A 25,742-nucleotide genomic window follows, 5' to 3' on the forward strand; every position below is an offset into this window, starting at 1 on the left:
ATGTGTATAAAAACCTTCAATTGCATCATAATAAAGCAGAACATTATTTGGAAAGATGCTGAGTGTATCTTTTGTGTCTGTTCCCTACTGCAGTATTTTTTATTAATTTGGAACCACTAATCCAGGGGTCTTCAAACTACGGCCCTCCAGTTGTTCAGGAACTACAATTCCCATCATGCCTAGTCATGTCTGTGAATGTCAGAGCTTTACAATGCCTCATGGAATGTGTAGTTCTGCAACAGCTGGAGGGCCGTAGTCTGAGGTTCCCTGCACTAATCAATATGAGGATAGGAGTTGCCCATCCTAAAAATGTCCAACTCAGGTGGCGAGCTTTGCTTAGGAGGGGCTTTACAGGTGTCCCTGAGAACCCGAAATGAGGAGCTTGAGACGATCCGGGAATTTCTGATAATCAGCCGGCTGAGGTAAGCCTTTTGCTTACATTTGAGTTATCAGACGTTATCAGGTAATTTCTGATAATCAGCCGGCTGAGGTAAGCCTTTTGCTACATTTGAGTTATCAGACTTCCTTGATCGGTAAGGCATTTTCAGGACAAAGGGTACCTATTTTACTCCCCTTAATCGAACTGTATTGATTGGTGGTTATATGTTATGTTGTCACTGTCTACTGTCCATCGGAGTGTTATAGATAAGAAGGGGAAGAATAGTGCTGTTCACAGGTATATGTAGTGCACATATGCTAGATAAAGTAGTTTAGAGGCAAGAGGGTATAGGCACACGTAGAAAAGACTGGCCAGTCATTATGGGTATTAAATTAAGTAAGGGAATGAAGGGTAAGAGACCCTCAAAAATGCCCAGCGCAAGAGGAGCGCTATATGTGAAACGAAGGTGCGGTTCCGCTTATACTGAGCCCCTAGATTAATGGTTAAAGTGGACAGGGATCCACATTGGGTAACTGGGTTACCACCAAGGTTCACAGGGACTAAGAATCATGCAGAGTAAACAGCTAAAGAAACAGCTATCTATGTGAGCAGGATGGATCAAGGGTGACAATTAACACTAGACAGAAAGGGACATTTTCATGTTGTCAGAGAGGGAAGATGGGATGAGCACTGTGGCTGTCTGTCTGATCATAGAAGCTAGATATAAAGAATATCTGAACAAAATAAGGAAAGCAGAATTTAAGCAGGGAAATATTAAAGAGTTAAAAGAAAGTGAGAGAATGATATGCATATGTTGTGTACAAATGGGAAAAATGTAAGCGATTTTAGAGAGATATTCGTGTATGTGTGTGAATGCTGGGACCTTTAGTTCTATCTCTTGTGTGTGTCATGTACGCAGATGTGACCCCCTCCTTTGTGCTCTCATGAAAGAATGTGGCTGGGATGAGAGGTCAGTGATAAGCTGGAAGGACACCATGCCAATTCCAGTTTTTTACACAAAACATTTATAACAAAATGTGCCGGGTTAACGAATCTAATGATAAACAATGTGATCACAATTATTTTTGAATCTGTTTTCCAAACATGGTAAAATGAAGTTTACATTTAACCGTGTATTATACAAATATCTTTTGATAGTAGAAACAGTACATTTAAAAAAGGGAAATTAAGTAAAATTAAGTAATAATGAGTATTAATTTCTAATATGAGTTTGACAATTTTATTAATAATAAACTTGATTTGATTGTAGCCGTATTAGTGCAATTGTGACAGAGAAAATTGAGTACTGTCTGTGATACTTTTTTTATTGGCACTAACATACAATTTTTCAGGACAAGCTTTCGGGTATGTCCCCTTCTTCAAGGTCCAAGCAGTACTGATTCACAAATTGTTAAGCAAAATGTTAAAGAAAAAAAAAAGAGAAAAACAAACATACAAAATCAATGGTAATAAAGATACCAGCAGAGTTAGTGAGATAAGACAGAGGGAGAGCTATAGAATGGAGGGGGGGGGGATACTAGTCACAGAGGGGGTCGTAAAACTTTAGCATAATGTGTAAGGAAACCAATATCTAAATTCAGGCCATTATTTTTCATGTCAAAAAGAAGTATCATTCTTAGTTCAAACATTTTCCTTTCCTGGATAGTTCTGAAATTCCCTTTAAGAACTAAAACATTGAGGTCTTCAATAGTGTGGTCCGATTGTGAGAAATGATGTCCCACGGGTGTGCATAAACTGTCTTCTTTATGTTCTTTGATGGTATGTCTTTGCAAATTCATCCTCGCTTGCAACTTCTGTCCTGTTTCACCAACATAAGATCCTTTGCTGCACCTTTTGCATTGGATGAGGTACACAACATTACTGGAGGCACAGTTGTAAGATCCCATGATATTGAAGGTCCCATTTGTATGTGTGTAACACTTTTGGATAGATTGATCTGGTTGCATAGTTTGCAGCGTTTTTTATTGCAGGGTTTGCTTCCATTATTTGTGACTTCATAATCAGAGTGAAGTTTCCTGCTGATTAGTTTGTGTCTGAGGTTGGGTGGTTGTCTAAAAGCCAATAATGGGGGTTGTTGGAATATTCCTTTCAGAGTTTCATCCTCTGTTATAATGGGTTGTAAATCTTTGATTATCTTTTTGATCCCTTCAAGTGCTGGGTTGTATGTGGTGACTAGAGGTACTCGGTTATTTGTTTTTTTCTCTGTGTATTGAAGGAGATGTTCTCTTCGGGTTTTCAAGGCTGTGTTTATGCTGTTGTTGATGGTTTTGTCTTTGTAACCTTTCTTATGGAAGAAGTCTGCCAGTGTTCTGAGATGTTTATCTCTGTCTTCTGGGTCTGAACAAATTCGGTGGTATCTGATGGCCTGGCTGTGTATGATGGCCCGTTTAGTGTGTTGGGGGTGAAAACTGGAACTATGAAGATAGCTGCATCGGTCAGTCGGTTTTCTGTATATCAACGTGTGAAGCTTGTCATCCCTGATGTATACTGTAGTGTCCAGGAAGTTGACATGTGTGTTCGAATAGTCCATTTTTAGTTTGATAGATGGGTGAAAAGTGTTGATCAATGAAAAGAATTGGTTTAGATTTTCTTCACCTTCAGTCCATATCATGAAGATATCATCAATATAGCGATAATATCTGTATGACTTTTGTTGTATGCTGTTCAGGAATTTGTCCTCCAGGTCAGCCATAAATAAGTTTCATATTGGGGTGCCATTTTGCTTCCCATAGTAGTAAAAAATGCTGCAAACTATGCAACCAGATCAATCTATCCAAAAGTGTTACATACACACAAATGGGACCTTCAATATCATGGGATCTTACAACTGTACCTCTAGTAATGTTGTGTACCTCATCCAATGCAAAAGGTGCAGCAAAGGATCTTATGTTGGTGAAGCAGGACAGAAGTTGCAAGAGAGGATGAATTTGCACAGACATACCATCAAAGAACATAAAGAAGACAGTTTATGCACACCTGTGGGACATCATTTCTCACAACCGGACCACACTATAGAAGACCTCAATGTTTTAGTTCTTAAAGTGAATTTCAGAACTATCCAGGAAAGGAAAACGTTTGAACGTCTGTGACTAGTATCCCCCCCCCTCCATTCTATAGATCTCCCTCTGTCTTATCTCACTAACTCTGCTGCTATCTTTATTACCATTGATTTGTATGTGTTGGTTTTTCTCTCTTTTTTTTTTTCTTTAACATTCTGCTAAAAAATTTTAATCGGTACTGCTTGGACATTGAAGAAGGGGACATACCCCCAAAGCTTGTCCTGAAAAATTGTATGTTAGTATTAATAATATAGATATATTGAAACTGGTTTAGGCAACCTTTGGTTGGAAATGGAGTCCAGGTTAATGGGGAGATTTGTAATGAATGGGATTAGTTTAGATTAAGATAACAAATTTGTATTTTACATTTATACAATAAGCCCTTATTGAGAGAAAAAAAAAAGATTAAGATGAGGTTATTTGGAATAAAGCTGTCATAATATTTAACAAAGCCAAGATGGATGGAATACATAAGAAGTTTTTCTACAAAAATTAAATTTTAAGGTTTTTGATAATAACTTGCTGTGCGGTCCATGATGTGAGAGTAATAATAAATAAAATTTAAATATAACAGTCCCATCACATCGAGTCCACACACCCTGTTAGGATAGATGCCACCTGCAGCCAGTTGTTTTATAGTTTTTGATACTTTCTGGTCCATCATACAGATTGTTGGTCCTTTTGTTTTTTTTTATTTTTATTTTTTTGAAATCCAAAGCAGAATGTGTGGATTGTGAAATGATGTGCCCCTTTTCCTTGTAAGTGCAGCGGTATAAGCAGAAGAATATTTTGGATTTATGGATATCTCTGCATGACCGCAGGGTATTGTTATCGTTTATTATAATATTTCCAGGAAAAAGTTGTCTTTTTGAAACGTGAAACTGGAGTTCTTACACAAACAGCATGATAGAAAAAAAGCCATTGTAATATATTTATGCAAGCTGGACCCAGTAATGAAGGGTTCATCCCAATATATCAGAGCTGTAGCTTTATGCAAAGGTGCTATTAGACTAAGTTACAGACATTATTTTGGTCAAATATTTAATTTTTAATGGTCACACATTCTGCACAGCAAATATACAGCTAACTAAATGTTTGTCTAATGAAAGGTTTAAAATATGAGTTTGTTTATGTACAAATCTAACAATGAAAAATGCGTACATTTGAATCCAGACACCTATTGCCTCTACTGGAGGAGGCTGGAGACAAAGGTAAACCACATGTGTTAAATTGATGACGTAGGATTAAGCTGCTGTGAGCCCAGTGCAGGACACACTTCCTGAAGACCCAGATATTTAATTTTTTGTAGAGTTATTCCCGGTTTTATACGGAGTATGCAGTTTATCACCCAGAAGGATACTCTGTATTCAAAGTCATTGGATCCTTTTTCCCCAGCTCAAGAAGCAGAGCTCCATGTTTTAGCAAAGCCTGTGAGCTACAAAAAGAGTGTATATTCGGCAGGTAAACCAACCAAGCATGCTAAGTTAATTTGATCATCTGTTTTCAGCCTTCCAGGTTCTTGCTGAGGTAGCAATATTAACTTTAAAACTCACACATGGAAGTAGACCAGGTTACTAAGGATGCTGCATTACAGCCCCGGACACTTGATGGGTCTGTGCAACTCACAGATTCCACCCTAGTTCTGGCCCAGTATAGCTGGGATTAATAATTCAACTTTAAGGACCCCAGAACGAGAAGAACAAGTGGTTCACAGGGGGAAACTTCTTATGAAACAGGACTTTGGAAAAGGTGATCATTTATGTCTGCCAGCCACTCTTTTCCCTCCAGCTTGACACATGGACCGTGTCATCAGTCACAAGCAGTTATGGCTGCCTTAGTAAATGAGCATGGGATAGAGCCAGGGTTCTCCACAGTTGTTTTTATAACATACCACTTCTTGTTTTACCAAAGATGTTACTAAAAGCTGATCATCCCTTCCAGAGATTACAAAAAGATATATCCAGAAAACCTTTGGAGGGAGTTGAAAGTCCGTGTTGCCCAGTGACGGCCCCAAAACATCACTGCTCTAGAGGAGATCTGCATGGAGGAATGGGACAACATACCAGCAACAGTGTGTGACAGCCTTGTGAAGACTTACAGAAAACATTTGACCTCTGTCACTGCCAACAAAGGATATATAACAAAGTATAGAGATGAACTTTTGACCAAATACTTATTTTCCACCATAATTTGCAAATAAATTCTTTCAAAAATTAGACAATGTGATTGTCTGGATTTGTTTCCACATTTTGTCTCTCATAGTTGAGGTATACCTATGATGACAATTACAGGCCTCTCTCATCTTTTTAAGTGGGATAACTTGCACAATTGGTGGTGCCCCACTGTGTATTATGTATATATATATATATATATATATATATATATATATATATATATATATATATATATATAAAGAATGTGTACTCTGATTTGAAAAGTAGTTTAGCCATGTTGAAGTCATATTTGTCTTTTGTACGTCTTCCATTTTATGTAGAATTGTCTGTGTTTACACATGCTGATAAGTCAACATGCCAACAATTCAGCTAGAAGGCCATTCTGGCCACAGGAATGTACAGCCAGTACTCTGTAAATATGTCTTATCAATCATTTGTTTTTTCACAATGAAAAGTCATTTTGTAATGAAAAAGCTGCTCAGCTATTATTTTCTCCACAATGGAGTTTTTGCCTCTTTGGCCAGGACTACCTCCACCTAAGCGTGTGGAGGTTCCAGGTTAAAGGTGATAGCAGGTATGGTTAGTGATCAAAATATTGATCAAAAGAGGGGAGACTGTAATGGAAATTTGTAAGTTCTGTATATAATTGTATTCTATTTTGTATGTATTGTACACTGCCCTCACTGTGCACACGGCACTAATAATGTTTTCAGTACATGTTTACATTCTTTCGAGTCCTGATTAAAATTAGCCTGCCTATGTAACGCTCCTTGTTATCATAAACGTACAATTGTAATATTAATGTGATACCTACGTAATCATGTGTATAAAAACCTTCAATTGCGTCATAATAAAGCAGAACAGTTATTTGGAAAGATGCGGAGCGTATCTTTTGTGTCTGTTCCCTACTGCAGTAGTTATTAATTTGGAACCACTAATCAATATGAGAATAGGAGTTGCCTATCATGAAAATGTCCAACTTACTTGCTAACGTCCATCTTACCACCTGCCCTCTGGATCCCGTTCCCTCGCAAATGCTACGTTCACCCTCTGGCTCTATTCTACACTCGTAAACCCACATCTTCAATCTCTCCCTCTCTTCTGGCATCTTCCCCAACTCTTTAAAACATGCACTTGTCAGCCCCATACTTAAAAAGCCCTCACTGGACCCATCCAATCTTAACAACCTATGCCCCATTTCCTTGCTCCCCTGTTTATCCAAACTCCTTGACGTCTAGTCTACAACCGACTGAGCGTCCACCTTGCTGATAATAGCCTTCTTGATCCCCTTCAGTCTGGATTTCGTCCTCAACATTCCACAAAAACTGCTCTCCTAAAACTAACAAACGATCTACTAACGGCCAAAACTAAAAGGACACTATTCTATACTCCTACTCCTGGACCTCTCTGCTGCCTTTGATACGGTTGACCACCCCCTCCTCCTCAAAAAACTCCATGCCTTTGGTCTCTGTGACTGTACTCTTCGCTGGTTCTCTACCTACTTATTTAACCATACCTTTAGCGTTACCTACAATTCTACTTCCTCCTCTCCTCTTCCTTTCTCTGTTGGGGTCCCCCAAAGTTCTGTTCTTGGACCTCTCCTATTTTCAATCTACACCTCCTCCCTGGGTCAGCTGATAGCCTCCCACGGCTTCCAATACCTTCTCTACGCTGACGACAATCAAATCTATTTCTCTACTCTTCAACCCACTCCTTCAGTCTCCTCAGGTATCACTATTTTACTATGAAATGTATCAGTCTGGATGTCGCACCACTTCCTCAGACTTAATCTATCCAAAACCGAACTTATAATTTTTTTCCTCCCCCACGTGCCACTTCCCCTGATCTCTCTGTCAAAATTGATGGCACAACTATCAGCCCATCCCCACATGCCAAGGTCCTAGGAGTAGTCCTGGACTCTGAACTCCTTTAAGCCGCACGCCCATTCACTGTCCAAATCTTGCCGCCTCAACCTCCGGAACATCTCCAAAATACATCCCTTTCTAACCAATGACACAACAAAGCTCTTAATTCACTCCCTGGTTATCTCTCGCCTCGATTACTGCGACACCCTCCTCACTGACCTACCTCTGCATACTCTATCCCCCCTTCAGTCCATCATGAATGCTGCTGGCAGACTCATCCACCTTACCAACCGCTCTGTGTCTGCTACTCCTCTCTGTCAATCTCTCCACTGGCTTCCGCTCACCCAATGAATTAAGTTCAAAATACTAACAACCACCTACAAAGCAATCCACAACTCTGCCCTCAGCTACATCACTGACCTAGTCTCAAAATACCAACCTAATCGTTCTCTTTGTTCTTCTCAAGACCTCCTGCTCTCTAGCTCTCTCATTACCTCCTCCCATGCTCGTCTCCAGGACTTTTCTAGAGCCTCTCCAAGCCTATGGAACTCCTTACCCCAATCTGTCCGTCTATCTCCTACTCTATTAGCTTTTAGACAATCCCTGAAAACCCTTCTCTTCAGAGAAGCCTATCCTACCCACAGCTAACAACTGTATTTTCATTTTGTCCATCTGATCATCCCCCACAGCTACTACCCATTGTTCCACTTGACCCTCCCTTCTAGATTGTAAGCTCTAATGAGCAGGGCCCTCTGATCCCTCCTGTATTGAATTGTATTGTAATTGTAATTCCCCGATGTTGTAAAGCGCTGCGCAAACTGTTGGCACTATATAAATCCTGTATAATAATAATAATAATAATAATAATAATAATAACAACTTACAATGTCATTGATCAAATCCCTGAAACCTCTGGCTGCCAGAATCAAGACGAGCGGAGCTGCAACGGAGTAGATCGGCAAGGTTGAAATCTCTGGAATGCTCTGTAGTAAACATATGAGACAGAGTTATAAAAAGAGAATATCAGGAGGAATATGCACAAAAAAATATGTACAATATGTAAAAGGGATTAGCAGTCAAGGCAGTATCAATAAAGCTTCATATGAATTCAGATTTTAATAGGGCAACTACAGTATAATATATTTTAGTGAAAATTTAATTTATATAATATACCTCAGTACATGTGTATCTGAAATGATTTACAAATTTTTACTTGCTTTCATATTTGAATCACTTGTCATTTGATTAGCATCCCAGTTAACCACTTGTTCTCCGGAAGGTTTGACCCCTCATTTTTTGCTATTTAGCACTGCGTTACTTTAACTGGCAATTGCTTGGTCATGCAACACTGTACGCAAGTTCAATTTTTTATTATTTTTTTCACACAAATAGAGCTTACTTGTGGTGGTATTTGATCACCTCTGTTTTTTTTACGTTTTGCGATATATTTGAGAAAAGACAGAACACTTTGAAAAAAGAAACAAAAAAAAAAAACCAATATTTTCTACTTTGTTATAAAAACATCCAGCAAAATCAAATTTCTTCAGAAATTTAGGCCAAAATGTATTTTGCTACATGTCTTTGGTAAAACAAAATTCCAATAAGTGTATATTAAATATTTTTTCGTTAAAGGTATAGCGTCTACAAACTATGGTATCTATAGTGGAATTTGCGCAGCTTTTACTTTAGTTACATACTTAATCTGGTTGAAAAAAGTCCATCAACTTCAACAACCATAGAAAAAAACAAAAAACAAAAAAAAACAAAAAAAAAAAACACATACATAAAAAACCTCCATATACACAATCATACACCCACAATTGAACCAGAGGAAGGCAAAAAAGAAAGCATGATCTAATTTACCCCAGCGGAGAAAAAAAAAATCCTTCCTGATCCCCCAAGAAGTAATCGGATATTCCCTGGATCAACTTTACCTATAAATATTAGTACTCAGTTATATAACGTATGTACCTTCAGGAAAGGATCCAGACCGTTTTTAAAACAATCTCCTGAGGTGGTCAGGACCAGCTCTCAAGGGAGTCTATTCCACATTTTCACAGCTCTTACTGTGAAGAAGCCTTTCCATATTTGGAGATGAAATCTCTTTTCCTCCAAATGTAAAGAGTGCTCCCTTATCCTCTGTGATGAAATGAAAGCGTTTGTTACTAAAACACTTCATATTCCTGATATGTGCCTGCTGTACCATGTACTTGTATGAGAAAGTATCCTGTTCTTTTTGTATTGCTTCCTATATGTGAAATCCCTGGTGTTCCTGTCAGTCCCCTTGCTTTCCTATTAAAAACTCTAGCTATGCTGGGCAGGGCCAGATTAAGAGCATCATGGGCCTGGTGCTGAGGATTTTGGTGGGCCTTTTTATGGAAACAAAATGAAAATGCAAACAATTTTTCGCTAAAACAAATTAAATATACTCTCACCAGTAATACCAGCTGTGCAACCTCTGAGCAGCAGCAACACCACCAATACCACCTGCTATGCGGTCTCTCACCAGCAGCAACATAGGGAGACCACATTTCCAAACTGTCATTCAGAGACAACCCCCTCTTCCCAAAAAAAGATGAGTCTCGGGGTTGGCAGGGAAATCGGCGGTGGAGGTGATTTGTCAGGCAAATGGCTGGTGTTAGTACTTAAAATCAATCATCCTGACACCATGCTTGATATGGTGTCAGGATGATCAAATTCCATTATTTCAGTTACTACATTGTAATATATAATGAAATTGTTCAACTCACCATCGTGCAGAATCAGTGGGAACCTGAGCTTGTCACTTGCCACCAGATGCAGCTTGTCACTTGCCACCCATAGCCTGCCACCAAATGTAGCGTATCACTTTCCACAGTTGCCTGCCGCTAGATGCAGCATGTCACTTGCCACCAGCAGCCTGCCACCAGATACAGTGTGCCACTTGCAACCAGATACAGTGTGCCACTTGCAACCAGATACAGTGTGCCACTTGCTACCCACAGCCTGCCAAAAGGTACAATGTGCCAATTGCCACCAGCAGCCTGCCACCAGATACAGTGTGCCACTTGCCAACAGCAGCCTGCCACTAGATACAGTGTGCCACTTGCCACCAGCAGCCTGCCACTAGATACAGTGTGCCACTTGCCACCAGCAGCCTGCCACTAGATTCAGTGTGCCACTTGCCAACAGCAGCCTGCCACTAGATACAGTGTGCCACTTGCCACCAGCAGCCTGCCACTAGATACAGTGTGCCACTTGCCACCAGATACATTGTGCCACTTGCCACCAGATACAGTGTGCCACTTGCCACCAGCAGCCTGCCACCAGATACAGTGTGCCACCTGCCACCAGATACAGTGTGCCACTTGCCACCAGCAGCCTTCCATCAGATACAGTGTGCCACTTACCAACCACAGCCTACCACCAGATACAGTGTGTCACTTACCACCAGCAGCCTTCCACCAGATAGTGTGCCACTTGCCACCAGCAGCCTGCCACCAGATACAGTGTGCCACTTGCCACTAGCAGCCTGCCACCAGATACAGTGTGCCACTTGCCACTAGCAGCCTGCCACCAGATACAGTGTGCCACATGTCACCTGCAGCCTGTCACCAGATACAGTGTGCCACTTGCCACTAGCAGCCTGTCACCAGATACAGTGTGCCACTTGCCACTAGCAGCCTGCCACCAGATACAGCGTGCCACTTGCCACTGACAGCCTGTCACCAGATACAGCGTGTCACTTGCCACCAGCAGCCTGCCACCAGATACAGTGTGCCACTTGCCACCAGCAGCCTGCCACCAGATACAGTGTGCCACTTGTCACCTGCAGCCTATCACCAGATACAGTGTGCCACTTGCCACTAGCAGCCTGCCACCAGATACAATGTGTCACTTGCCACCAGCAGCCTGCCACCAGATACAGTGTGTCACTTGCCACTAGCAGCCTGCCACCAGATACAGTGTGCCACTTGCCACTAGCAGCCTGCCACCAGATACAGTGTGTCACTTGCCACTAGCAGCCTGCCACCAGATACAGTGTGCCACTTGCCACTAGCAGCCTGTCACCAGATACAGTGTGCCACTTGCCACTGACAGCCTGTCACCAGATACAGCGTGTCACTTGCCACCAGCAGCCTGCCACCAGATACAGTGTGCCACTTGCCACCAGCAGCCTGCCACCAGATACAGTGTGCTACTTGCCACCAGCAGCCTGCCACCAGATACAGTGTGCCACTTGCCACTAGCAGCCTGCCACCAGATACAGTGTGCCACTTGCCACTAGCAGCCTGCCACCAGATACAGTGTGCCACTTGCCACCAGCAACCTGCCACCAGATACAGTGTGCCACTTGCCACTAGCAGCCTGCCACCAGATACAGTGTGCCACATGTCACCTGCAGCCTATCACCAGATACAGTGTGCCACTTGCCACTAGCAGCCTGCCACCAGATACAGTGTGCCACTTGCCACTGACAGCCTGTCACCAGATACAGCGTGTCACTTGCCACCAGCAGCCTGCCACCAGATACAGTGTGCCACTTGCCACTAGCAGCCTGCCACCAGATACAGTGTGCCACTTGCCACTAGCAGCCTGTCACCAGATACAGTGTGCCACTTGCCACTAGCAGCCTGCCACCAGATACAGTGTGCTACTTGCCACCAGCAACCTGCCACCAGATACAGTGTGCCACTTGCCACTAGCAGCCTGCCACCAGATACAGTGTGCCACATGTCACCTGCAGCCTGTCACCAGATACAGTGTGCCACTTGCCACTAGCAGCCTGCCACCAGATACAGTGTGCCACTTGCCACTGACAGCCTGTCACCAGATACAGTGTGCTACTTGCCACCAGCAGCCTGCCACCAGATACAGTGTGCCACTTGCCACTAGCAGCCTGTCACCAGATACAGTGTGTCACTTGCCACTAGCAGCCTGCCACCAGATACAGTGTGCCACTTGCCACTAGCAGCCTGTCACCAGATACAGTGTGCCACTTGCCACTGACAGCCTGCCACCAGATACAGTGTGCCACTTGTCACCTGCAGCCTATCACCAGATACAGTGTGCCACTTGCCACTAGCAGCCTGCCACCAGATACAGTGTGTCACTTGCCACCAGCAGCCTGCCACCAGATACAGTGTGTCACTTGCCACTAGCAGCCTGCCACCAGATACAGTGTGCCACTTGCCACTAGCAGCCTGCCACCAGATACAGTGTGTCACTTGCCACTAGCAGCCTGCCACCAGATACAGTGTGCCACTTGCCACTAGCAGCCTGTCACCAGATACAGTGTGCCACTTGCCACTGACAGCCTGTCACCAGATACAGCGTGTCACTTGCCACCAGCAGCCTGCCACCAGATACAGTGTGCCACTTGCCACCAGCAGCCTGCCACCAGATACAGTGTGCCACTTGTCACCTGCAGCCTATCACCAGATACAGTGTGCCACTTGCCACTAGCAGCCTGCCACCAGATACAGTGTGTCACTTGCCACCAGCAGCCTGCCACCAGATACAGTGTGTCACTTGCCACTAGCAGCCTGCCACCAGATACAGTGTGCCACTTGCCACTAGCAGCCTGCCACCAGATACAGTGTGTCACTTGCCACTAGCAGCCTGCCACCAGATACAGTGTGCCACTTGCCACTAGCAGCCTGTCACCAGATACAGTGTGCCACTTGCCACTGACAGCCTGTCATCAGATACAGCGTGTCACTTGCCACCAGCAGCCTGCCACCAGATACAGTGTGCCACTTGCCACCAGCAGCCTGCCACCAGATACAGTGTGCTACTTGCCACCAGCAGCCTGCCACCAGATACAGTGTGCCACTTGCCACTAGCAGCCTGCCACCAGATACAGTGTGCCACTTGCCACTAGCAGCCTGCCACCAGATACAGTGTGCCACTTGTCACCTGCAGCCTATCACCAGATACAGTGTGCCACTTGCCACTAGCAGCCTGCCACCAGATACAGTGTGCCACTTGCCACTGACAGCCTGTCACCAGATACAGAGTGTCACTTGCCACCAGCAGCCTGCCACCAGATACAGTGTGCCACTTGCCACTAGCAGCCTGCCACCAGATACAGTGTGCCACTTGCCACTAGCAGCCTGTCACCAGATACAGTGTGCCACTTGCCACTAGCAGCCTGCCACCAGATACAGTGTGCTACTTGCCACCAGCAACCTGCCACCAGATACAGTGTGCCACTTGCCACTAGCAGCCTGCCACCAGATACAGTGTGCCACATGTCACCTGCAGCCTGTCACCAGATACAGTGTGCCACTTGCCACTAGCAGCCTGCCACCAGATACAGTGTGCCACTTGCCACTGACAGCCTGTCACCAGATACAGTGTGCTACTTGCCACCAGCAGCCTGCCACCAGATACAGTGTGCCACTTGCCACTAGCAGCCTGTCACCAGATACAGTGTGCCACTTGCCACTGACAGCCTGTCACCAGATACAGCGTGTCACTTGCCACCAGCAGCCTGTCACCAGATACAGTGTGCCACTTGCCACCAGCAGCCTGCCACCAGATACAGTGTGCCACTTGTCACCTGCAGCCTATCACCAGATACAGTGTGCCACTTGCCACTAGCAGCCTGCCACCAGATACAGTGTGTCACTTGCCACCAGCAGCCTGCCACCAGATACAGTGTGTCACTTGCCACTAGCAGCCTGCCACCAGATACAGTGTGCCACTTGCCACTAGCAGCCTGCCACCAGATACAGTGTGTCACTTGCCACTAGCAGCCTGCCACCAGATACAGTGTGCCACTTGCCACTAGCAGCCTGTCACCAGATACAGTGTGCCACTTGCCACTGACAGCCTGTCACCAGATACAGCGTGTCACTTGCCACCAGCAGCCTGCCACCAGATACAGTGTGCCACTTGCCACCAGCAGCCTGCCACCAGATACAGTGTGCCACTTGTCACCTGCAGCCTATCACCAGATACAGTGTGCCACTTGCCACTAGCAGCCTGCCACCAGATACAGTGTGTCACTTGCCACCAGCAGCCTGCCACCAGATACAGTGTGTCACTTGCCACTAGCAGCCTGCCACCAGATACAGTGTGCCACTTGCCACTAGCAGCCTGCCACCAGATACAGTGTGTCACTTGCCACTAGCAGCCTGCCACCAGATACAGTGTGCCACTTGCCACTAGCAGCCTGCCACCAGATACAGTGTGCCACTTGCCACTAGCAGCCTGCCACCAGATACAGTGTGCCACTTGCCACTAGCAGCCTGCCACCAGATACAGTGTGCCACTTGCCACTAGCAGCCTGCCACCAGATACAGTGTGCTACTTGCCACCAGCAACCTGCCACCAGATACAGTGTGCCACTTGCCACTAGCAGCCTGCCACCAGATACAGTGTGCCACTTGCCACTGACAGCCTGTCACCAGATACAGTGTGCTACTTGCCACCAGCAGCCTGCCACCAGATACAGTGTGCCACTTGCCACCAGCAGCCTGCCACCAGATACAGTGTGTCACTTGCCACTAGCAGCCTGCCACCAGATACAGTGTGCCACTTGCCACTAGCAGCCTGTCACCAGATACAGTGTGCCACTTGCCACTGACAGCCTGTCACCAGATACAGCGTGTCACTTGCCACCAGCAGCCTGCCACCAGATACAGTGTGCCACTTGCCACCAGCAGCCTGCCACCAGATACAGTGTGCTACTTGCCACCAGCAGCCTGCCACCAGATACAGTGTGCCACTTGCCACTAGCAGCCTGCCACCAGATACAGTGTGCCACTTGCCACTAGCAGCCTGCCACCAGATACAGTGTGCCACTTGTCACCTGCAGCCTATCACCAGATACAGTGTGCCACTTGCCACTAGCAGCCTGCCACCAGATACAGTGTGCCACTTGCCACTGACAGCCTGTCACCAGATACAGCGTGTCACTTGCCACCAGCAGCCTGCCACCAGATACAGTGTGCCACTTGCCACTAGCAGCCTGCCACCAGATACAGTGTGCCACTTGCCACTAGCAGCCTGTCACCAGATACAGTGTGCCACTTGCCACTAGCAGCCTGCCACCAGATACAGTGTGCTACTTGCCACCAGCAACCTGCCACCAGATACAGTGTGCCACTTGCCACTAGCAGCCTGCCACCAGATACAGTGTGCCACTTGCCACTGACAGCCTGTCACCAGATACAGTGTGCTACTTGCCACCAGCAGCCTGCCACCAGATACAGTGTGCCACTTGCCACCAGCAGCCTGCCACTCCCTCCAGGACTCTTCCAGGATGGAAAGAAGGGACAGGGCCTGCATAGTCAAACAAATCCCTGGAGCCCCCACCCCTCCTGATCTGGGATGGTATGATTGTGTGTAAAATGAATGCCAGGAGTATTGATCAGACCAAGTTCTATAGAGGGGGGTGTGTACAGCCTTTGGGCTCACACTGTTTTGCTGCAGTTTGGGCGCACTGCTTGTGTATCTGCAGTTTTAGCTTGCAGTCCTATTGATTTTGGTGCGCTTTCAGAAAAAACATGCAACCTAATAGAAATCAATAGGACTGTGGGTAAAACGCAGGAAAACTGCGGATACACCAGCAATGGGCCAAAACACAGCAAATGAGTGTGAACCCACCTAAAAGCACAAGGAGCCAAGTCTACATATGGACTGCAGTTATAAGAGCCATTGCTGAAGATAAAGGTAAAAGAGGGGGAGAGAAGGGAGAGAAGAGTCCAGTCACTGAGCTCACACTTGGATGGTCGGAAGCTCATCACTCAGATATCTGTTCAGTTCACCTTCTATCTGCCGGCTGCTCTGTTCACAATTTCCCAACCCACACGGCTCCTTCACTGCACACAGAGAGAGGAGAGAGGGGAGGGGGAAGGCAGAGCCATTTGTGTAGGGGGGGAACTGTGCACTGTGACACTGTACTAAACACAGTGAGCCAACACAGATGCAGCCAGACACCCCTCCATTTACACACAGCTTCTCCTGTCCCATAGAAGTTTATGGGCAGGAGAAAGTCGGGCTTATATTGTTGGCTGTGAGGGCCGATTTTAAGGCAGGGGCCTGGAGCTGCAGCTCCATCAGCCCCTATGTTAATCCGGCCCTGATGCTGGGAACTCAGTATGCTCTCCTCCAATGATAAGACTTGTCTTGACATGCCCCTGCTGCACAGCCATTCACTGGGAAGCTCGGTGTGGTGCTGCTTCTCCTCCCCCAGCTGTTATGCAGCTGAGAACCGAGGGAATGTAGTTACTTATAAAAAAAGAAAAAGGTATGTTTTTTTTTTTTTTTTTTACATCTATACACAAATGTTTTGTGGAAAGTGGAAACTCCTGCGTTGTCAGGGGGGGGGGGGGGGGGCTACGCTAAAAGGACACTGCTGCAACACCTAAGTACTGATCCAAGGCAGGACAAATGAGACAAAAGTGGGGGAAGATGGTAGTTGCGCTGTGATGAAGGGGGGGGGGGGGGGAGCTACAAAGATGACTAAAGTGGCAAAGTGAACTAAAAAAGCAGAAACGGGCCAATGCATGAATGGATCCTACATGCTAAAAGAACATGGTGGGGATGCAGTGCAGTGCAACGTAGCTAATCAACATGACTATAATGTTGCGGGCAGACAAAGCCTAATATATAAAGGTAATTGTGAAACAGTGACTGCTTGAATATAGCAAAGCAAAATTGCATATACTAACACAAATAGGATGAATAATGACACAATGCAAAAAAATATATATAATGCAAGAAAAATATATGTGGGCTAGTGCCCCATTAGCAAAAACGTGCCAAATCCTGGTGAACTACAAGTGACAAATCCCTAGGGCAAACATGAATATTAGTTCTATCATCCAGTCCAAAAAAACAAAAACTCGTGATGAGAAACACAAAACAATTCCAATCGTGAAGGGAAGGGGGATCTTCAGTGAGGACACCTCAATGTTCATCATTGTCACTACCTTATACACGGAACGTCTACACCTGCGGGTCATTTGCAACACAGGCTGTACACCTTACAGCTGTAAGGTAAGCGGCTTGCAAACACGGAGGTGTCCTCACTGAAGATCCCCCTTCCCTTCACGATTGGAATTGTTTTATGTTTCTCATCACGAGTTTTTGTTTTTTGGACTGGATGATAGAACTAATGTTCATGTTTGCCCTAGGGATTTGTCACTTGTAGTTCACCAGGATTTGGCACGTTTTTGCTAATGGGGCACTAGCCCACATATATTTGTCTGCCCGCAACATTATAGTCATGTTGATTAGCTACGTTGCACTGCACTGCATCCCCACCATGTTCTTTTAGCATGTAGGATCCATTCATGCATTGGCCCGTTTCTGCTTTTTTAGTTCACTTTGCCACTTTAGTCATCTTTGTAGCTCCCCCCCCCCCCCCCTTCATCACAGCGCAACTACCATCTTCCCCCACTTTTACACAAATGTTTTGCCTTTCATTTCTATTTTAAACTAAACGTATTGTTTTATAAGGCGATTGTTAACCCGCTTGCCAACCAGCCGCCGCATTTGTACTGCTGCAACATGGCTCGGCTGCGCGAATCGCCGTCATGTTACGTTGGTAACATATATGGCCACTAGGGGGCGCGCGGCCCCTGCTTGCCCACTGAGCCAATGCGAGTGCCCGGCGGCCGCGTTCACCGCCGGGCTCCCGTGATCGCTCGGGGCACATCGAGAACCGTGATCTGTGTGTGTAAGCACACAGTTTCCGGTTCTCTGAGGTGAGAACAGACAGATCGTCTGTTCATACAGAGTATGAACAGCAATCTGTCATCCCCCCTACACAGTCCCCTCCCCCCTTCAGTTAGAACACACAATAGGGAACACAATAACCCCTTGATCGCCCCCTAGTGGGTAACCCCTTCACTGCCAGTGACATTTTTACAGTAATCAATGCATTTTTATTGCACTGATCGCTGTAAAAATGCCATTGGTCCCAAAAATGTGTCAAAATTGTCCGCCATAATGTCGCAGTCCTGATAAAAATCGCAGATTGCCGCCATTACTAGTAAAAAAAATAAATTTATAATAAAAATGCCATAAAACTATCCCCTATTTTGTAGACGCTATAACTTTTGCCTAAACCAATCAACATATGCTTATTGCGATTTTTTTTTTTTACCAAAAATATGTAGAAGAATACATATCGGCCTAAACTGAGGAAAAAAATAGTTTCTTTATATATTTTGGGGGATATTTATTATAGCAAAAAGTAAAAAATATTGCGTTTTTTTTCAAAATTTTTTTGTTCCTCTAATCTTTCCTCATAGCTGAGCTCCTCCGTTCCTCTTATCAGTTTGGTTGCCCTTCTCTGCACTTTCTCCAGTTCCCCGATATCCTTTTTGTGAACTGGTGTGCAAAACTGAACTGCATATTCTAAATGAGGTCTTATGAATGATTTGTACAGGGGCAAAATTATATCTCTCTCTTTGGAGTCCATACCTCTCTTAATACAAGAAAGGACTTTGCTCACTTTGGAAATCGCGGCTTGGCATTGAATGTTATTATTAAGCTTATGATCTACCAAAACCCCCAGATCCTTCTCCACTATGGATTCCCTCATTGTACTCCCCCTAGTATGTATGATACATGCATATTCTTAGCCCCCAAGTGCATAACTTTACATTTATCAACATTAAACCTCATCTGCCACTTAGTTGCCCATTTAAACAGTGCATTGAGGTCGGCTTGTAAGTTGGAGACATCCTGCAAAGACATTATTACACTTCATAGCTTAGTGTCATCTGCAAGCTGTCATTTTATTGGTTGAACTAGATGAACTTGTGACGTTTTTACGGTATGCATTTTACTATGCTTTTTTTTGTTATAAAGACTGAAATGGTACTTTTAACCACTTCAAGACCAAGCCTATTTCTGACACTGACACAACTTTACAAGTTAAAATCAGTATTTTTTACTAGAAAATTACTTAGAACCCCAAACATTATATATAATTTTTTTAGCAAAGACCCCAGAAAATAACATGGCAGTCATTGCAATATTTTATGTCACACAGTATTTGCGCAGCGGTCTTTCAAATGCAAAATATTTCTGGAAAAAAATACACTTCACTGAATGTTAAAAAAAACGAAACAGTTAAGTTAGCCCAATTTTTTTGTATATTGTGAAAGATGATGTTACGCAGAGTAAATAGATACCCAACATGTTAGGCTTTAAAATTTTACGCACTTGTGGAATGGCGACAGACTATGGTACTTAACCACTTAAGGACCGAGCCTCTTTCTGAGATTTGTTTTTTTTTTTTTTTCTTTCTAGAAAATTACTTAGAACCCCCAAACATTATATAGATTTTTTTTCTAACACCCTGGGCAATAAAATGGCAGTCACTGCAATACTTTCTGTCACACCGTATTTACGAAGCGGTCTTACAAGCGCAATTTTTTGGAAAAAATACACTTTTTTGAATTAAAAAACAAGACAAAAGTAAAGTTAGCCCAATTTTTTTTTTTACTGTGAAAGATAATGTTACGACGAGTAAATTGATGCCCAACATGTCATGCTTCAAAAATGCGCCCGCTCGTGGAATGGCAACAAACTTTTTCCCTTTAAAATCTCCATAGGCGACATTTAAAAAAATTCTACAGGTTGCATGTTTTGAGTAACAGAGGAGGTCTAGGGCTAGAATTATTGCACTAGCTCTACTGATCGCGGCGATACCTCACATGTGTGGTTTGAGCACCCGCCGCTGATAAAAGTGATCTTGCGGCAAATACGCCACAGAGACCACTTTTATCTTGAAGAGGACCTCTCGCTGAAGAAGAGGATACCAGGGTTATGGCAGCTAGCTGCTGCCATAACAACGATAGTCCTCTTCAAAGTACCGACATATAACGACGGTGGGCGGTCTGGAAGTGGTTAAACATCTACATAGGCGACGTTTACAATTTTTTAACGGTTACCAGTTTAGAGTTACAGCGGAGGTATTTTGCTAGAATTATTGCTCTCGCTCTAACAATCACGGCGATACTTCACATGTGTGATTTGAGCACTGTTTACATTTTACATTTTCTTTGGTGCGCGAGCACACTCTTTACATTTTTTTTATTATTTATTTATTTTTATTATTTTTACACTGTTTCTTTAACCACTTCAGCCTCTGAAGAATTTACCCCCTTCCTGACCAGAGCGTTTTTTGCTATTCGGCACTGCGTCGCTTTAACTGACAATTGCGCGGGCATGCGACGTGGCTCCCAAACAAAATCGACGTCCTTTTTTTCCCACAAATAGAGCTTTCTTTTGGTGGTATTTGATCACCTCTGCGGTTTTTATTTTTTGCGCTATAAACAAAAAAATAGCAACAATTTTGAAAAAAAAAAAAAAAACGCATTATTTTTTACTTTTTGCTATAATAAATATCCCCAAAAAATATTTAAAAAAACATTTTTTTCCCTCAGATTAGGCAGATATGTATTCTACATATTATTGGTAAAAAAAAAAAATCGCAATAAGCGTTTATTGATTGGTTTGTGCAAAAGGTTTAGCGTTTACAAAATAGGGGATAGTTTTATGGCATTTTTATTATTAATTATTTTTTACTAGTAATGGCGGCGATCAGCGATTTTAATCGTGACTGCAACATTATGGCGGACGCATCGGACATTTTAGACACATTTTTGGGACCATTGTCATTTATACAGCAATCAGTGCTATACAAATGCACTGATTCCTGTGTAAAGGACACTGGCAGTGAAGGGGTTAACCACTAGGGAGCAGGGAGGGGTTAAGTATGTCCTAGGGGCGTGTTACTAACTGTGGGGGGCGTGGCTACGTGTGACATGTCACTGATCTCTGATCCCGATGACAGGGAGCAGAAATCAGTGACACTGTCACTAGGCAGAATGGGGAGATGCTTGTTTACATTAGCATCTCCCCGCTCATCCTCTCCGTGAGGCGATCGTGGGTATCCCCGCGGTGATCGAGTCCGCGGGACCCGCGACCCGACTCATGGAGTTCCCGTCCGGCGCGCACGCAATGGCATGGCGGCAAATTCAAAGGGATGTACGGGTATGCCCATTTGCCCAGCCGTGCCATTCTGCCATTGTACATCGGTGTGCGCCAGTCGGGAACCGGTTAAAAAAAAAAAAATTCTGTTCACTTTTATTGCTGTCACAAAGAATGTAAACCTCCCTTGTGACAGTGATAGGCAGTGACAGGTACTCTTTATGGAGGGATCGGGGGTCCCGGTGGGATAGGAGAACCGGCCTGGAGCAGCAGGGGGGGGGGGGACACGTCCCGTCCCACTGCTTATTATAACGGCCGATCGGCTACTTAGCCGCATCGGTTGTAATCACTTGAAAGCTGACCGTCGGCTTTAAAAAACAGTAATAAGATTTAGAAAGGAAAGCAAAGGGCGGGACTTTACATGAGGCACACGGACGCAATGGAACAATAATATAATAAAAAAGGGCTTTAATAGATTCAATTAGTCATATAATAACATATATATTGATAATGCTTATTGCTGTATATCAATTATTGTATATTTCACTAGAACCTGATATTGCACAATAATATATATTCCAACAAGGAATCATTTACAATTACATAGAATGCATATGATGATACATGTCGATAGTTGTAAGATCTACGCGTTTCGGGACCTTCTAGCCCCTCATCAGGAGCAAAATCGAAATAGATACCTAAGAATGGGGAGAACAACCCTGTAAAATTAATGTAAAGGGGCAAGTGGACAAATGTCAAATATGAAAGACCCACACATATACACATTATGCCCACAGACTTACGTGTACATTTGCGCAGTGGTGGTGCAGCCATGTGAGTCACAGACCAGCTAACGATGCCACATGACGGAGCTGAGGGGGCGCTACGAGGCAGACACAACCCACACAGACAAACCCCGGGTTGGTCAGACTATGTGAAGTGACAAACATGTGAACCAAAAATCACTCCAAATTGGAGACCTCTGAAAAAATGTGAAAAAAAAGGGGGGGGGGGGGGGTGAGCAAAAAATGTATGTGTAAGAGTAAAGCAAGGATAGGAAAGTTTGAAGGAATTAAGAAAATATTAAGGGGATACGGGAACCATAGTCAGGTGTAAAGGAGGTGACAACAGATGAAGGAAGGTCAAGAGTGAGTGAGGGGGAAGAATGGGTGAAAATACCTGGCTCAGAGTGAATAAAGGCAGAGAAACGGGGAACAATGGTTCCATAATGTTAAATGATGTGAGCAAATCTATGTAGGAGACCAAACAGCAGGAGAGGTTCATGTAGGGAGCGCCGCCACGGCCATCCCCCAACGTCACATCCCAGCACACAGTGGGGGGGCAAGGAAGGCGCCATCGAGCTAGCGGCCAGACCACCCAAGCCGTCCAGCAAGGACCGCCGTGTCCACCGCCAACCACCGATGTGCTGGAGATGGTACATTAACCCGCCGGCAAGAGGTGCGCCATAAGACGCCACACGTGCCAGCAAGAGATGCGTGACACCGACGCACAGTGGCGGAGCCCCCGCCCACCCTACGTCAGAGCCTGGTGGAGGGGAGGTCCCCAGTGCGCGTCGCAGCTCCGGAGCGTAACAGGACAAAGCATGGTCCCGCAGCAAACATCGGCTGATGCCACCAGTGCGCACATGTGGAATGTCAAATTAAAACGTTGGAAACATGGGGATACACATACCAGCCAATGGTGTGTACATAAGAACAACCGATGCACAGGCAAAATTAGGAGAACACAAATGTATATGGAAACGGCTGAGAAGCAGCCGTGTAAAATTATAAAGATATAAAAAATATTAATCATAATGCGACCGTGTGCCTCCATCTCTATTAAAGGAAAAATATTTGGGACCTTAAATGAGGTAACAGGGGGCCGTTCAAATCCCCTCCTCCATCCCGGTTCAATAATAAGATTTAGAAAGGAAAGCAAAGTGCGGGACTTTACATGAGGACAGCTTGGGTGGTCTGGCCGCTAGCTCGATGGCGCCTTCCTTGCCCCCCCACTGTGTGCTGGGATGTGACGTTGGGGGATGGCCGTGGCGGCGCTCCCTACATGAACCTCTCCTGCTGTTTGGTCTCCTACATAGATTTGCTCACATCATCCAACATTATGGAACCATTGTTCCCCGTTTCTCTGCCTTTATGCACTCTGAGCCAGGTATTTTCACCCATTCTTCCCACTCACTCACTCTTGACCTTCCTTCATCTGTTGTCACCTCCTTTACACCTGACTATGGTTCCCGTATCCCCTTAATATTTTCTTCATTCCTTCATACTTTCCTATCCTTGCTTTACTCTTACACATACATTTTTTGCTCACTCAGCCCCCCCCCCCTTTTTTCACATTTTTTCAGAGGTCTCCAATTGGAGCGATTTTTGCTTCACACGTTTGTCACTTCACATAGTCTAACCAACCCGGGGTTTGTCTGTGTGTGTTGTGTCTGCCTCGTAGCGCCCCCTCAGCTCCGGGATGTGGCATCGTTAGCTGGTCTGTGACTCACATGGCTGCACCACCACTGCGCAAATGTACACGTAAGTCTGTGGGCATAATGTGTATATGTGTGGGTCTTTCATATTTTACATTTGCCCACTTGCCCTTTTAAATTAGTTTTACAGGGTTGTTCTCCCCATTCTTAGGTACTATTTCGGTTTTGCTCCTGATGAAGGTCCCGAAACGCGTAGGGCTTACAACTACCGACATGTATATACTACCATTAACGATGTATGGACGTTGCATCTAGATCTATTCTTCTTTTGTTTTTTTCTTTTATCCCCATCAAATGACACTTTAGCGTGTCACTCTGTATAGATGCCTAGTACTATGTGTATCATATGCATTCTATGTTCTATGTAATTGTAAATGATTCCTTGTTGGAATATATATTATTGTGCAATATTAGGTTATAGTGAAATATACAATAATTGATATACAGCAATAAGCATTATCAATATATATATTACTATATGACTAATTGAATCTATTAAAGCCCTTTTTTATTATATTATTGTTCCATTGCGTCCGTGTGCCTCATGTAAAGTCCCGCCCTTTGCTTTCCTTTCTAAATCTTATTATTGAACTGGGATGGAGGAGGGGATTTGAACGGCCCCCCCTCTTACCTCATTTAAAGTCCCAAATATTTTTCCTTTAAAAAACAGTACTGGGGTGATGCCTCTGGCTGCAGGCATCACCCCAGTATAACCACTTCAACAAAATGACATACAGGTATGCGATTTTGTGTGATGTGGGTAATCCCAGACTCTATTATTTACAAAAAAATATTAAAAAAAAGTAAGGGTCCCAACATTCACCACTCAGTCATTAACCACTACTCTCTGAATTCTGTCTTTTAGCCAGTTTTCTATCCATTTACAAACTGATATTTCCAAGCCTGTAGACTTTACCTTACAAATGAGCCGTGTGTGGGGAACTGTGTCAAACACTTTTGCAAAATCCAAATATACTACGTCCACAGCCACCCCTCTGTCCAAGGTTTTACTTCCCTCCTCATAAAAAGAAATCAGATTTGTCTGGCGACTTCGGTCTTTTATGAATCCATGTTGACATTTGCTTAATCTATGTGGTCTTTTATTAACCACTTCCCACCCGCCATATAGCAATATGATGTCGGGAAAGTGGTTCTGTTATCCTTACCTGACGTCATATGACGTGATCAGAATAACATACCGCCGCTCGCCTGCGGAGGCACGAGGCGATCGCTGTTGTGGTGCGTCAGTCTGACACAATGTAACTCTGATCTAGGTAAGGAGTCTGACGGAGACTCTTTACCACATGAACAGCCGTGTCTCATCACAGCTGATCACGATGTAAACAGGAAGAGCCATGTATCGGCTTTTCCTCACTCGCGTCGGACAGACGCGCGTAGAGGAAAGCCGATCAGCTGCTCTCCTGACAGGGGGAGTCTGTGCTGATTGATTATCAGCTCAGCCCACCCAGGATCACCAGGGATGGCCACCACTGATGACCACCAGGTATGTCACCAATGGCCGAGTTGCAGTCCCATTATCCACAGGGGATTAACGTGGAGTGGGACATCAACTCATTTATTAATCAAGCTTAGAATTAGTATGATTTTTTCTCTCTTTCCGTTTTATTTCTTTTGAATATATATCTATTTTTTATAAATTTTATTATTTAAAAATAATAAAAACATTTCTAATTTTTATTCTCATTTTATTATTATTATTATTTATTCTTTTGGATACATCTTAAAGTGGTGACACTATTTTCACACATTGTTTTCACGTATATAACATATTATTTTGATTAATTC

The 25,742-nt window shown here is 44.2% G+C and overlaps 1 protein-coding gene across 5 annotated transcripts in view; it reads right to left on the bottom strand.

Moving 5' to 3' along the window:
* Positions 1-25,742, bottom strand: part of LOC141106369 (phospholipid-transporting ATPase IK-like) — a 313,227-nt gene that overhangs the window by 132,637 nt on the left and 154,848 nt on the right. For all 5 annotated transcript variants that reach the window (XM_073597096.1, XM_073597092.1, XM_073597095.1 and 2 more), the window contains exon 5: positions 8,383-8,481. In XM_073597096.1, coding sequence (XP_073453197.1) covers positions 8,383-8,481 — 99 coding nt within the window. The remainder of the gene's footprint in view (positions 1-8,382; positions 8,482-25,742) is intronic.

This window comes from Aquarana catesbeiana, linkage group LG08 (assembly GCF_042186555.1).
Source record: "Aquarana catesbeiana isolate 2022-GZ linkage group LG08, ASM4218655v1, whole genome shotgun sequence".
Taxonomy (NCBI): Eukaryota; Metazoa; Chordata; class Amphibia; order Anura; family Ranidae; genus Aquarana; species Aquarana catesbeiana.